The sequence below is a fragment of the Anoplophora glabripennis genome, unplaced genomic scaffold, assembly GCF_000390285.2.
Source record: "Anoplophora glabripennis isolate ALB-LARVAE unplaced genomic scaffold, Agla_2.0 scaffold284, whole genome shotgun sequence".
NCBI classification, from domain to species: Eukaryota; Metazoa; Arthropoda; class Insecta; order Coleoptera; family Cerambycidae; genus Anoplophora; species Anoplophora glabripennis.
The window spans coordinates 340,662-355,104 of NW_019416385.1; the positions used below are offsets into that span (position 1 = coordinate 340,662).

General features: G+C 29.6%; 1 protein-coding gene across 1 annotated transcript; it reads left to right on the forward strand.

Annotated features, from left to right (window-relative positions):
* Positions 1-1,500: 1,500 nt before the first annotated feature.
* Positions 1,501-10,926, forward strand: LOC108906314. The gene is made up of 2 exons (XM_018709539.1): positions 1,501-1,587; positions 10,536-10,926. The coding sequence occupies exons 1-2, from the start codon at positions 1,540-1,542 to the stop codon at positions 10,884-10,886; spliced, it is 399 nt and encodes a 132-aa protein (XP_018565055.1). The 5' UTR covers positions 1,501-1,539; the 3' UTR covers positions 10,887-10,926.
* Positions 10,927-14,443: the final 3,517 nt, after the last annotated feature.

Sequence of the window (14,443 nt, forward strand, 5' to 3'; positions counted from 1 at the left end):
TAATTAATTAAATTTAATAAAGTAAAGAACACTTTGGGCTGAAACCACATGTTTTGATTTAGGCTTGCTGTATGAGATTTGCAACTTTTTTTTAGATATGTTAGATTTAGCTCAAATTAAATATCGCTGATCGTGCGATCGAGAGTCTCGGGCTAATTAATTAAATTTAATAATGGATAAAGTTTTTCCCAAATTTTGCTATGAAACACGCATTCCCTGAATTTCGGTACGCTGTCGCGTGTCAATAAAGTAATTAATAATGTTGTTCGAGCCGTTGTGTTGTTATTTTGTTTGTTTGTTTTGTTTATTGTATTAAAACCCTTCCTGGAAGTTTTGCTGTTTCCTTTTGTTTCTCTCAACTTCAGTGACACCTTATATAGCCAGCCACTGGATTACATTCTACGTAAGCAACAGAGGGTAAGTGCCTGAAATTCATTCTCTGAACATACAACATTTCTAAGTTCCCACGTATTAATTAAAAGGTAATGATAATTATTAGAGAGCGGACAATGTGTGTCTTTAATCCGAAGAATAGGTCAAATTTTGGTAGAGATGCGTACGCGTTCAAAAATGTATTGTGTATAAACTATGCAAAATATAATTATTATGTATAGCAAATATATCGTATTATCCTCGCGAAGATTTGTATCCTTTATTTAAAATCCATAAATCATGTGAACAGGTTAAATAACAAGAAAATAATTAAGTTAATTTAGTTCTAAAGAAATGAAATGACACTCGCGCCCATCTCTAGTCCATCCGTCGACATCGGTTGCGTTTATCGAATTCCTATTGGTCAGAATTCAAACTGCAGCCCTGTTATGAATGGAGCGCAAGTTGGACAATTCTATCATGTGCGTCGCCTGAGGGTATTCATTACATTAACTCCTAATTTTTAACTGAACTTTATTTAATAAATATGTAGTTATACAATTTCTGATTTTCTAAATATTTTATAAAGCCTAAAAATATATGTACCGTGGAATTTTCGCGAATTATCACGTAATTTTCCGATGCGTACCCGACACACCACTGCGTCATGGATAATCTATCTATGTTTATGAATGACATATCTATGTTCAAGGTTAAATACACTAATTGTCCGCTCTCTGATAATTATAAACTCCCTTTCGACAATTAAATAGTAAACTCTTTTAAAATCCAGACTCGTTATGATACTGGTCATAACGGTAGATAGATAACTAAAGAAATAACCCCTCAGGTTACAAAAAATAGAGGGTCAATGGGTACTGCAACCCTCTCCCCTCCGTTCGCGCTTTGATATTTTAAACCAAAATTACACAAAAACTGTGCCGACTTAAGATCAAGATATGTGCTAAATTTCAAATAAATATCTCTACAATAACCAGAGTTATCAGAAAAAACAAATTTTTCTTAAAGAACTTTGAAATTATGACATAAAATAACCTAGTAGTGCTCATTAAAGTATTAATTAATAAAAAAAACTTTTAATTGTATGTACCTATATAAGTTTGTCATGTTTTATAGTCTACTCATTGCCCAGTGATTCATTCCAATATGAAGTCGTTATTGTTATTGATTGTTCTTGGTGTTCTTTCAGTTCAGGTAATACGTTGTATATTTTTAGAAAATGAGTGCCCATACCGTATAGCAAATTAGAAGATTTCTTTTATTCTGATTTACGAAAGTTATTTTATATGATTTATAATTTTACAAAATATTTTCAAATTAAATATCTGCAATTCCATGCAAACGAAATTGAATTAAATCAAGTTTTTTATGTAACGGTTATTTTCAGAATTTGGATTGGTGGAAAAATGTGTAAAAAAATAAAATCTGTTTATTACTACAGATGTTTCTAAGTCCATATCATAACGTTAGCAAAAAAAGTCTAAAGAAAATACAGTTTGTTAGAATTTCAAAATAAACATTTAAATATTTCTAAATATATTTCACATAGATTGTTTAAACTATGGCTAAGATGTAAATTGCCAATTTGGCAACCAGAAGCAAAGAATATTGTAAAAGTTTCATAAGTGATTTAATTTCTGATCTTATTTCTAAAAAAAAGTATCTTCCAGTTTATTAGATTGAATAAATCCAAAATAATTCTAAAAAATTTCTTTAATAACAATATTGTGCATATATTTTTCGTTCCAAACGTAATTTTAAATAAAATTTAACCATCAAAATTAAAAAAAAGTCACTAGCATTAACCTTCGTTAATAATTGTTGGTTATACAGGGTGATTCACTTTCTATGATTAGGACTTTAACCATCGATAGATCTCATCAAAATAATATCACTTTGAAGTATACATTTTTTCTTCCAAATCTCTTTTAAAGATACAAACTCTTGAAAAAACTTTTTTTTTGGTTTTTATTTAATTTTTCTTAAACTATGAAAGCCATTTGTTTTATATTTAGTTTCATACTAAAGTGTACGAGTAAAAGGTTCTATCGGTTTTATAAATTACTCTGATAATCCCCATTTTTAATATAATTTCTACGCTACTGGAAATTTTTCAAAATTAATGTATCTTTTTACATTGCGGTTTATTCTACAGCAAAAAGGTCTCTTACTATTTATAAATGAAATGCTTGATTTTTGATAAAAATGGCTTCTTATGGATTCATTACAATTAGGTAAAGTATATACAACACTATTTAAATTCAAGATTAAGAAGGGGTCCAGAATATATGAGTTACCTATGTGTTAATAATATTTGAAGGTGATCTAAAACTATTTTTTTTATTTTATTACTTAAAGAAACTGTTGTAGGTGGTACAGATTTTTTGAAAAAAATATCATGATCCTTGAAGGTGATTCTTAGAGTACCAATTGTTTATAAGTATTCTGACATATTTCCTCAGTCATTGATTTTACGTTGCATTATTAAATTGATGTATTTGTTTGTTTCTCAATATTAAATATTTTATTCTGTATCACTTTGTTTGAAAACCCATTTCACAATCAGTGAATCTATATAAGAAGCCATTTTTATCAAAAACCAAGCATTTAATTTTAAAATATAAGAGACCTTTTTGCTGTAGAATAAACCGCAATGTAAAAAAAAATATATTTATTTTGAAAAATTTCCAGTGGTGTAGAAATTATATTAAAAATAGGGGTAATCAGAGCCCCTTACCGCCTATGATTGATCTATTTTCACAATAATTTGTAAAATTGATAGAGCTTTTTATTTGTACACTTCATACTAAATATAAAAAACACAACATTCTCTTTCACTGGCTGGTGATTAGTGTAATTTTTTCACCAATCAGCGATCGTATTATCTCGAACGTAGATTTGTCGTTGTTCATTGTAAACGAATCATTAATGTTGGTGACGCTAAAATTTTTTGGGATTTTTAGTTAATAGTACGAGCTGTGAAATATTGGTTTAAAACCCATTTTGAATGATGTCTGGAATAAAGGTCGAAGTTTTCGGGATTACTTCTTCTAGCTGAGTTATTTGGGGTGAATAGTTTTCATGTGATAGCACCGTATACAGGTTGTTCGGCAATTATTTGCTAATCTCTTGGGAAAATCTGTACTACTCCCTACACGACTTCCGATAATATCGGGCCCCAAAGGAGTTCCTAGAGACCACATCGTATATTTTGATAAGACTTTGGCTTAGTGTATTACAGCTAAATGTCCGTGATATTGTGTTAAAAACTAATTTTTTTCTGTTACTAGGAATTGGAAACAAACTACCCTTAACAAATATTTTTCAAAATTTTGACTGATATACTGTCGATATTATTTTTACATACTCTGAACATTTTTCTTTAAAAAGTTTGCTCCTCATTTATTTCGATAAAATACAAGCTGTATTTTATCGAAATTGAATTAATCATAAAAGCAGTACAAAAGTAACAACAATCAGAGCTTCAATTTTTATGAATTATTTCATGCGCTTAATTTATTTAACGAGTCCAAAAACTTTTGATGTGGCTTAAAGGAAACAGGTTACAAATTTAAAGTGACATTCATTAGGCAACTGTTAAAACTGGGCTTCATGCAAAACAGTACTCTGTCTCATTTTCTTCGTTTGGTACGTCAGAGCAATTTAATATCTAACTTTAAATCAATCAGTTATTTAAAATATTATTCTATTCCAGTGTCAACTCAACTATTTAAATGGTGAAATGTAGTTTGATGTATTTTTTTGTACATATTATGTCATTTCAAATTACCATTTTTAGTCATATTTAATTAATACAAACTTAGTCTGAAGAAAATAATTAATGATTTATTAAATGGTATTTAAAAGCAAGCAAGGTCTAATATACAGGAAAAACCTGAAATATATTATTTAATATGCAGGGCAAAGTCAATGGAAAAATGGTTCGGAAATTAATTAATAATAATCATCAGCTGTAAAAATGTATGAAATTACATCCTAATGCAGTTTTCATAACATTTTACTGGACTGTGCCGTTTAGAGAGAGAAACCGATACAATTTGTATCACATTAAATGCGTATTGATACTTAATATATTAAAAAATAATTTAAATATATTTTTTTTATTTTATACACCACCCAACAGAAAATTCTATTTACAGGATGGGTAAAAACAGAAAAATACAATACATTTAATAACTAAATAACATAATACAAAAAAAGATGTATACTAACATACTTAACCTATGTAAAACACCTTGAATATAATGCATGTTCACTCAATGATTATTATTAGTATTACGTTTGCAAATAGGTCCAAAGACTCTTAATGGTTAATATAGTAACTGCACATTTGGTATATAGGAGAATATTTGAGAATATTTGTACGAGGAGTTGATAAATAAAAACACTGATCATGCCTGGATGTTGCACGAGGAACATGAAAATATAAATAACTAATCAAATCACAGCTGTCTATAACACCCTGACATAGCTTATGAAGAAAAGAAAGTGAGAATTTGTCTCTTCGATCCTTCAATGATGTTAGAGAAAATATTTTAAGGAGATCATCATGAGGAAAACCAACACATGGATAAACATTATCCAATTTAAATGACAAAAATTTTAAGAATTTGCGTTGTACATGTTCTATATTGTTAATATGTATATTGTAATGTGGATTCCAAATAATGCACGCATACTCCAACTTGGAACGAACAAACGCAATGTACAACAATTTTACACTGTTTTCATTGGCGAATTCACGACTATTTCGCATTATAAATCCCAGCTTTTTTTATATGCATTAGCCAGTACGGACTGTATATGATCGGTAAACGTTAGATTGGAATCGAAGGTTACACCCAAGTCTCGAAATGTTGTTTCCCTGTTTAAAATTTGCTCATTTATATTATAACTATATAATGTTTTTGTGGTTTTTGTGGTGAATGTCATGACACAACATTTCTGTATATTAAAGTTTAAATTGTTATTAGTGGACCACTCATATATTTTCGATAAATTTTACTGTAATTTTAGGCAATCTTCAGTACACGCAATACTTGAAAAGATCTTAAAGTCATCCGCATACATCAGACAGGGGACATCCAAGTCATCCATAATGTCATTGACAAAAATATTAAAGAAGAGATGACCCAATATGGACCCCTGAGGGACACCAGAAGGACTGATGTATTCGACAGACTTGTGACCACAATAAGAAACATATTGACACCTACCAGATAGGTAGGATTTAAAAAAATCAATTAAGGTGTTGGAGATACCGTAGTGGTTTAATTTGAACAGTAGCTTTTTATGATCAAGTCTGTCGAATGCTTTGGAGAAGTCAGTATAAATGACATCTATTTGGAGGTGTAAATCAATGGTTGTGGCAATATACTGAGTTATACACATTAAATTTGTTACAATTGAACGACCTTTCATGAAACCATGTTGTTGAGGAGATAAGGCACCTTTTACATGGTTATATAATGGTTTATATAAAACAATTTCAAAGCACTTTGAAAAGTTGCATATAATTGTAATGGGCCGAAAATTAATGATTTAATTTTTTTTTACCTTTTTTAAAAACAGGACATACTTTGGCTCTTTTCCAACAGGATGGATTTGTATTAGATTTAATTGCAAGTACATAGGCACAATCTCTTACAAAGAAGGCTGGAATGCCATCCGGTCCTGTGGTAAATTTAAGTTTCAATTGTTTTAGTGCTTGTATTACTTGTTGGTCACTAACTGAATCTATTAGTAAAGTACTGTTGGTTCTAATGACTCTTTCACTTTCACAGGCTGTCACTTTATTATTAGAAAATTACTTTACAAAAAAATCTGCAAAAGCATTAACAATATTAGACTGGCCTTGTATTCAAGCTCCATTATATTCCATGTCCCCCGAGATGTCAGAAGTACCTCTTTTATTATTTACAAAAGACCAATATTTGTTAGGCTCAGATATCACAGCATTTTCCAAGTCTTGGGCATATTTTATTGAAGCTGCATTAATATCAGCTTTTAGTACAGCTCTAAGTTGTTTGAACAAATCTAAATCATTAGGATCACCAGATTTCTTATATTTGCGTCTAGCCCTCTCTTTTAATCTAATATTAGCAATTATATTAGTATTAAACCAAATTGGATATCGCCTTTTACGCGTAGAAGTTATCCTAGGTACGTGCTGATCAAGAATTTTATATAATTGATTGTAAAACGCAGCACAAGCTTCATCAATATCATTAAACTGTTGAAGAATACTCCAATCGGCATTGATAATTTATTCATATAGATTGGGAAAATTCGCCTTACGAAAATTATAATGTCCCACAAAATTATCATCAAAAGCTACATACCGATCTGCCTTAAAATTGACNATTGGAAAAAATTTCAGCTCTTAATTTTAATTTTAAGTAGGTACATTTCCCTCTATATATGAACAAACAATATGAATACAACATATAAATAAACAAAAAAATTTATAAATGCATACAAATATGCTACTATAATAAATAATGATGTTGAGTACATTTTAATATTATAATTATACTGATAAGTACAACTAAAAGGTAATTAGCATACTGTTCAATGGCTAAATTAGTAAGAGCATTTAATGATCAACGGAAAAAATCACAAGGTTGCTACAATCGTTTACAGTTATCATTCATGACGTGCATTGGTGATCTGAGTGAAATGTACATAAAACTTTATAGCAGAAAGCAATTCAGATATTCAGCAATAATATAATATAATATAATATAATATAATATAATATAACATAATATTTAATTGTAGATGTCTAATTTAAATTGGACGGGGTTCTTGACTTTCCTAAAATTGTATATAGGTAGAAATATATTTACAAAAAAAAGCAAAATGCCGTAGACATCCAAGAATAAAGAAAATGCACAAATAAATAAAATATTTGTAACAGTCATTAACACCAAAAACCAGTGAGGACTTTCATATCTTTGCTGAACCACTAAAATAATTAAGTGTATTGTTGTAGATAACAATTATTTATGGTGAAAACATATTAAATTGGTAATAGGTTTAATAAACAGGAAACAAATTAATATTATTTTTATAAAACCAAATATAGGAGGTATCCAACAAAGTTTGGGAAGATGTGGAACCACAGGTCAACTTATACAGAGTCAACGTCTACTTTTCGTTTCGGTTTGGTTAATAACTGCTTATTTGGTACACTTCTTTATTTATTTGAGTGTAACTTATTTTCAGAATATACAGGCTGTTCTAAAACAATATGCAAATATTGTAATACGCCATATAAACATGATTCTTAGTTTTCAATGTATAGAGTGTTGGAAGTTGATCTTTGAAGATGGTTTTCTTTTAAAATATTCGAAACGTTTAGATATATTTTGGTACATGAGCATATTAATCTTTTATTGCCTTACAATATAAAATGAGAGTAAGTAAATAAAGATCATCATAGGCAAATTAAAACAGAAGGCTGTGGGATAAGTACTGTAGTGATTTTTTTTTTATAATTTACAATTTCAAAGTTTTCTACACAAAATGGATTTGAATGTCACATCACTGAGATGAACCTACCGTTGTTGAGTAAAATAATTTTTAATAATTGAATAAGAAATATTATGTGTAAGAAAATGCATGACAGTCACAATATTTTTGTTCATTTCCTACATTCTTAAGGAGGTATATCGGGTTTACTCAAATGCACAGATGTACTTGAAATTTATATAGCGTATTACCCAGTGCTCCCTCTGTGAGTCATATTTTTTTGAATTTTTTTTTGAATCTAGATTTTGAGATATTGTTGTTGAAAGTTGTTCATTTTAACATAGGTTTATATAGCGAAGATGGACGGTGCGGCTCTTTTTTTGCTCATAACTGAGAAAAGAATGTAGAAATTGTGAAACAAAACTTTTCCATAGATAGTACACAGTATTATCTTATTTTTGATGTAAAACTAATGTAAGTTTTGAACATAGTACAGCTGTATTAATTAGAAACAGAAACCAATAATTGCATTTCTGTCTGACTTGAGGATTAATGTGGCAACGTCGCAATCAGCTGACAGCAAGGAGGGAATACATTTGAAAGACTTGATAAAAACGAAATTGATTTCAAACATATACATTTTTCCTAAATCCCATGTACATTGTTATCAACAATAAATTATCCACAACAGATGATTTTTTGTAATGTTTTTAAAAAACTAGATTAATTAAAAAAGACTAGGAAGCTGTGATATATTTATTGGAATAAAAAATACAGTTGATAAATCCTTTTAATATATTTAATGGTTTATAAAAACATCGTAATCATTACCCAGCAATATTTAGGGTTACATAAAGTTTTCTTTACTTGATTAATATAATTAGTAATACTTGAGATAAAAGCATTTGTACGGAATAACAAAGGAACATAAATATTTCTCAGCAAACTTTATATCTAAAAAATTAGTTATAGTTGCAAAACTTTTGTAACATTACTAAAATAGAGATTAAAAACACGAACAGTGAGTAATAATGTAATTTCTATCACAGAACCTTCAAAATTGCATCCAACATTTTCTTTGACTTGGACGAGAGATGGGCGCGAGTGTCATTTCATTTCTTTAGAACTAAATTAACATAATTCTCGTTGTTTTACCAGTTCACATGATTTACGGATTTTAAATAAAGGATACAAATCTTCGCGAGGATAATACGATATATTTGCTATATATAATAATTATATTGTACATAGTTTACACACAATACATTTTTGAACGCGTACGCATCTTTACCCGAATTTGACGCGCAATATCTCCGATGTCCGAGGTCTGTAGGTTCGCAGTGTGTACAACTGCTAGTCAATTATTAGCGCTGTTGCCACATCTACATAGTCTTTATGCGTTCATTAAATATAATTTAAAACTACTTAAATATGATATTTTTATGTTGTTAATTAGTAAATATGTATGCTATGTGCATATGAGTAGATTTCTTTGCTATATAGATAATGTTTATCGCAAATAATTTCAATAGAATTTAATTTTTTCAAATTGACAACGGGTTTTAGTCCCATAAGAAAAGCATAGGACCCCCATGTAATTTCTTATACGAGTTTTTATGAGGCTGAATTAAAAGTAGAACAGATAAATCTCAACATTAAATGTGCTGAAATATAGAGAAGAATTTGATTAATGTGATTCTTTTTATTTAAAACACAATTCAAATCCAAATATGCACGTGTTTATATACAGTGTGCAATAATCTCGTAGAGAAATAGTTTCTTCCTTATACGTGGTGACAAATATGCAAGTGTAATCGAGGGCATTTTAATTTAGAAACAATGGGCCAGTGCAAGAAAATTTTCACCAAATATTTCTTTCCGACTTTTTGCTGCAAGATCATTCATTGGACCGTATCAGTGTCCCATATGTCAAAATATATTGCAACTAAATCTAAATCGTAATTGGAGAAAAGGCAGAAATGCCTGAAAGAGGTTCTTAATAAAAAAACTTTCTTTTCGTTTTTTAATATTATATTTATCTCGCTTATTGTTAGAGATGGACCCAATAAATCCGATATGACTATGCTAGACAGGGAACGCTCTGTCGAAATATGTAAAAATATACTTACAGGGCTTACTATACATTTAAATATATTTAAATGAATAGCATTCGCGGCCATTTTGTTTGGACTCCATTTATTTTTCTACCATCATTTTCAACTTTTATATTCCATATTTCTTATAACTCTTAAAAGAAAAAAGTTAATGGCGGGGTCAAAATGTAGTGAATCACCCTGTACAGTTTCTTAAAGTCTCTTAAATTTTAAATAAGAGATCCTCTAAAACTTTTTAAATCAGTATTTTTCTGAACAGCAACATAAATTCAAAGCTCTCAATAATATCGTATAGATTCTTTTAACCTTGTTTATAAAATTTCCAGCTTTTTTACATTTCCCAATATATCTTAATCAAATTTAAAACATACTGTGAATATTTCTAAATTAAATCGATTGATTTTGACATCAGAAGCCTGTAGTACACTATTATGTATTTTTAATGTGTTTTCGTACCTGTCTAATTTATTTATGTATTTTGACTTAATATTGTTTTAATTTTCCATTCGTGATTATTGAATTTTTTACAAACAGGCCGACATTCAACTCGACGAAGAACATGTCGAGCATGTCCGCAACCACAGAGAAGTGTGTTCTAAGAAATCCAACGTGGACCCCATGCTCTTAGAAAAGGCCCGTAAAGGTGAATTTTCGGACAATGCAGACTTCAGGTACCACGTCTTCTGCGTGTCACAAGAAATCGGATATATAGATGACTCAGGAAAGGTCCTACGTGATGTTCTGAAGTTAAAAACCACGGAAATTTTCAATGATAAAGCAGATGAGATTATTGAAATGTGCCTTTCCAAAAGTGAAGATCCGATTCAACTTGCGATAGAAACTATGAAATGTTATTATGATAAGAAAGGGCTTGTTCTTCTGTAGAAATATGTATCTACGTGTCTATTAAAATTTGTTTGGAATTGTCATGTTTTTCTATTATCAGATGATATCTATCGATCTATAGGTATTGTAATAAATTCTTGTGAGATGAAAATTGTCTTACCTTTATTTGCTTATACAGCTTCGCTTCTTCTTTGTATTCTATTTTTTGGTTTGGGCGCCAGCTCACATGAGCATAAAGTTATAATTTAGTTTAAATTCTGTTTGCTAAGTTTATAGAGAGTCTTTGTTCAAAAAAAAAATTACATTAAGATGAAAGCAAATTTGTTTAACATCAGCAATCTTACCTCAGTGTGAGGTTCTGAGAAGGTATGTATTTTGATTTTAAAATATTATTTTGACCAATGAATTTAGATAATTGATCTTGAGAGAGAAAAAAAAATGTATTTCAATTTTAATTGACCACAGTTATTATAATTTCTAACTCATTTAATTACTCTGATTCACTATATTTTAAATTAAATAAAAAAAATTATGTGATTAGCTCACACTTAATTTATTTTCTATTATTCCAACACCAAAATTTGTTAATTTTCTGTAAATAGAAGTATGCTGGACCTACCCTACGCCAATTCCTATCCTATAACTTAAAATTAAACAATAATCTTCAAAATATGGATGTTCGATATTAAATTTTTCACGAGTCTGTATAATATTAGTTGTTTATACCTATTTACACTGTTTGATATAATAATGTATTTTCTTTGGTCCTTGATATCCTCTAGTTCTTTTAGGTTCCCTCTAGCACAATTACTGTTCCTTACTTGAATTATGTCGACTTGAATCTGGGTAATTCTCTATAACAGGTTAACTTTGTTTCGATATTGGACTTACTTAGGTTTGTATCGTCCGTAATCTTCAATTACCTAATATGGATCTTGAAACTGTTTTCTTATATTCTTTCTTATAAATTGTTTTTTCTTTACTGAATATTTTTGTTTCTTGTTGGCAATAAAATTATCTTCCTTTTTTTTATTAAATATTTATCTTTTCAGAATTCTAGCTGTCATCTACCAATTTTATTATATTTTTTTCTAGTTACCTTAACACTTTTTCTTTTCATGTCCCACTAATTTTATTTTTAAATAACCTTTCTTAATTCTAGTAATACAACTTTTTTATCAATCACATTTTTCAATTTTGAATCTACTTTATTGCGTTATATTTACTTAAATTTTTGTTTGAAATTCATTTTTATGAAAATTTTAATTGGTTACATGCTAACATCCATTTATTTTATCTTTTCTTTTCCAATTTCAAATATCCCCTATATTCCTATTAGTTAACAACTTACTCACACATATAATTTATTTTAAAATCAATTTTAACAATTTTTTTTTTCAAATTTGCCTTTCTGTTTATTATTTTAAACTCATTCTATTACAATATATATCCAAAATAGTAAGAGATAGCCATCAAAGTAGATAGATACCACTATCGAAATATCGCGGTTACTATTAGAGGCACAGGTCAGAACGTACCAAAAAAAAAACAGATGACGACCATCCATATCCAGCTTTTGATATACCTAAGAGGTAGCGTCGTCAACTATTTTACTTTAAATAGCAACTCATATTTTTTATAGTATTCCGGTTTAAATTGTACACTAATGGTATGTATTTTAATATTGATGTAACCGATAACAAAATAATAATATTTTAATGGAATTTGCAAGTATGCCATGGTAGAAATGGTCTAAAGGGTAACTTTATTTTTTATAGAAATTGTTAGTAACAAATTACATATCTATAATATTGAGCCTAAATGAGGAAATGTTTAAAGTTTCGGTTTTTTTTCATAAAATAAATAAAAGTACCTTAATCTTACCCTAATACAGGGTCGGAATGTCCCCATGGTTCATCGGCCGTTACGTGAGAGCGATAAAGAAAGTCATAGAAATCCGTGCGATAGGGAAAGATGGCTATAATGAAGGCGTCTAATAGTCACCGCCCATTTCGCCCTTCCACAAATAAGATCCACTTCTTATTTCTTTGTATTCTTTTCCATACCACACATGTGACGGCCAATTTAGGTGTACTTTGATGTCAGTAAAGCAAAGATATCTATTTCTAATAGTAATGAGTAATATATTGATAATATGAGCAACTATTAATTATTACCATTAGATTGCTGAAACACATCAGTTTTGATTGTGAAAAATGCATGTATGTTTTCCAGTTCCTTTTCTTTCTATACTACTTCTTTAATACTGTTGGAAAGCGAATTAAGATTTTTCAAATTTCTTAAGAATGCTCCCTTACTACCAAAACTGTCTTGATGTGGCAACTTTCTAAAAAATTAATAGATTTCAAAACAATCCAAGTGGAAACTTGCATGGTTGCAATTGAAAAGTAGTTTAATAAACTGTGATGGCTAAAAGAACAGCTAAAGAACCTACTAAAAAACCTCAGGGTGAGTTGTGTTCCGCTGAAACCACCACAAGAGTTGTAAGGCGTGGATACGTTACGATCAGAGCTAGTACGCTATGAGTTAATATGTATGTACCACAGACTTAGTAGTACAAATAATAATAATAAACTTTTTTTTCCAACCGCCACAAAACTATATTTTTGACTGTCAGAGTCCCCTAGGTTGACATTTTCCTTACTAAGAAAAAAAATGGTATCTTAGCAACAAAAGTATTCCCTTTGAATCCTAGGAGCTAAAGTTGACACTTTTAATCCTTAGATTAAAAGTGTTAATCGAGTTTTAATTTATAAAAGTTTATTCAACAATATTTACAATAATTTTTATTTATCCTTATTGATATCAAATACACAGTTTAAACAAGTATTAAAATTAAATAAACCACTGAAACTGTCACTATCCTCATTCTTGGAGCAATTCTCAAAACAGTCCAACACGATTTCATTAATAGTTATATTATTTTCAGATTGTGAAATCAGAAATGACAACGGTGCTTGATTTATCGTTACCAGTATTATTTTCGCAGTATTTTCTTTATTCAAAAGTGAGTCTTCAATGTAGCCTTCCGTCACAGTTCTCAATCTCCATCATCCGTGTATTTTAAGAAAAATGAGGTCACCACTGCCGTCAAATAAAAGGGTAGCAGACGTTCGTCGTAATGCTGTACTCTTTCCAGTAGTCCAGCTTAAAAGATTTTGCCACTTCTTGCGAGACAGCACTGATTTTATGAATACCGACCACCATTCGTGACACTTTCCACCAACATATCTGAAAAATAATCGACGTACCAATCCCAGTGGACGTAAAGCAACATATTTTCGATAAAAACTTAAATAATTATCTTCCGGCACAGCAAAAGAACGTGATCTCTTGGTTTCGGTATTAGGAAATTTCATAATTAAGGCGGATTTTACATCTTCAACATTCTCAATTGTTAAATTGACCAATTGATCAGAACGGCATGCGCCTGAAGCCCCGATATTAGGACGACCTATAAAGAAACTTTTTAAAAATTTTGTTATTTCTGTTTAAAGCGTTTACCTTCACCATCAAATATAAATTATCAGGTGCACTATTCAAAAAGCAATCAACTTGCTCCTTTGTAAATTCTC

Bases quoted from the DNA above. Each gene is read 5' to 3' on its own strand.
- LOC108906314 (XM_018709539.1), top strand. From the start codon at position 1,540: ATGAAGTCGTTATTGTTATTGATTGTTCTTGGTGTTCTTTCAGTTCAG. The intron at 1,588-10,535 runs GTAATACGTTGT...TTTTACAAACAG, and splicing joins TTGGTGTTCTTTCAGTTCAG to GCCGACATTCAACTCGACGA.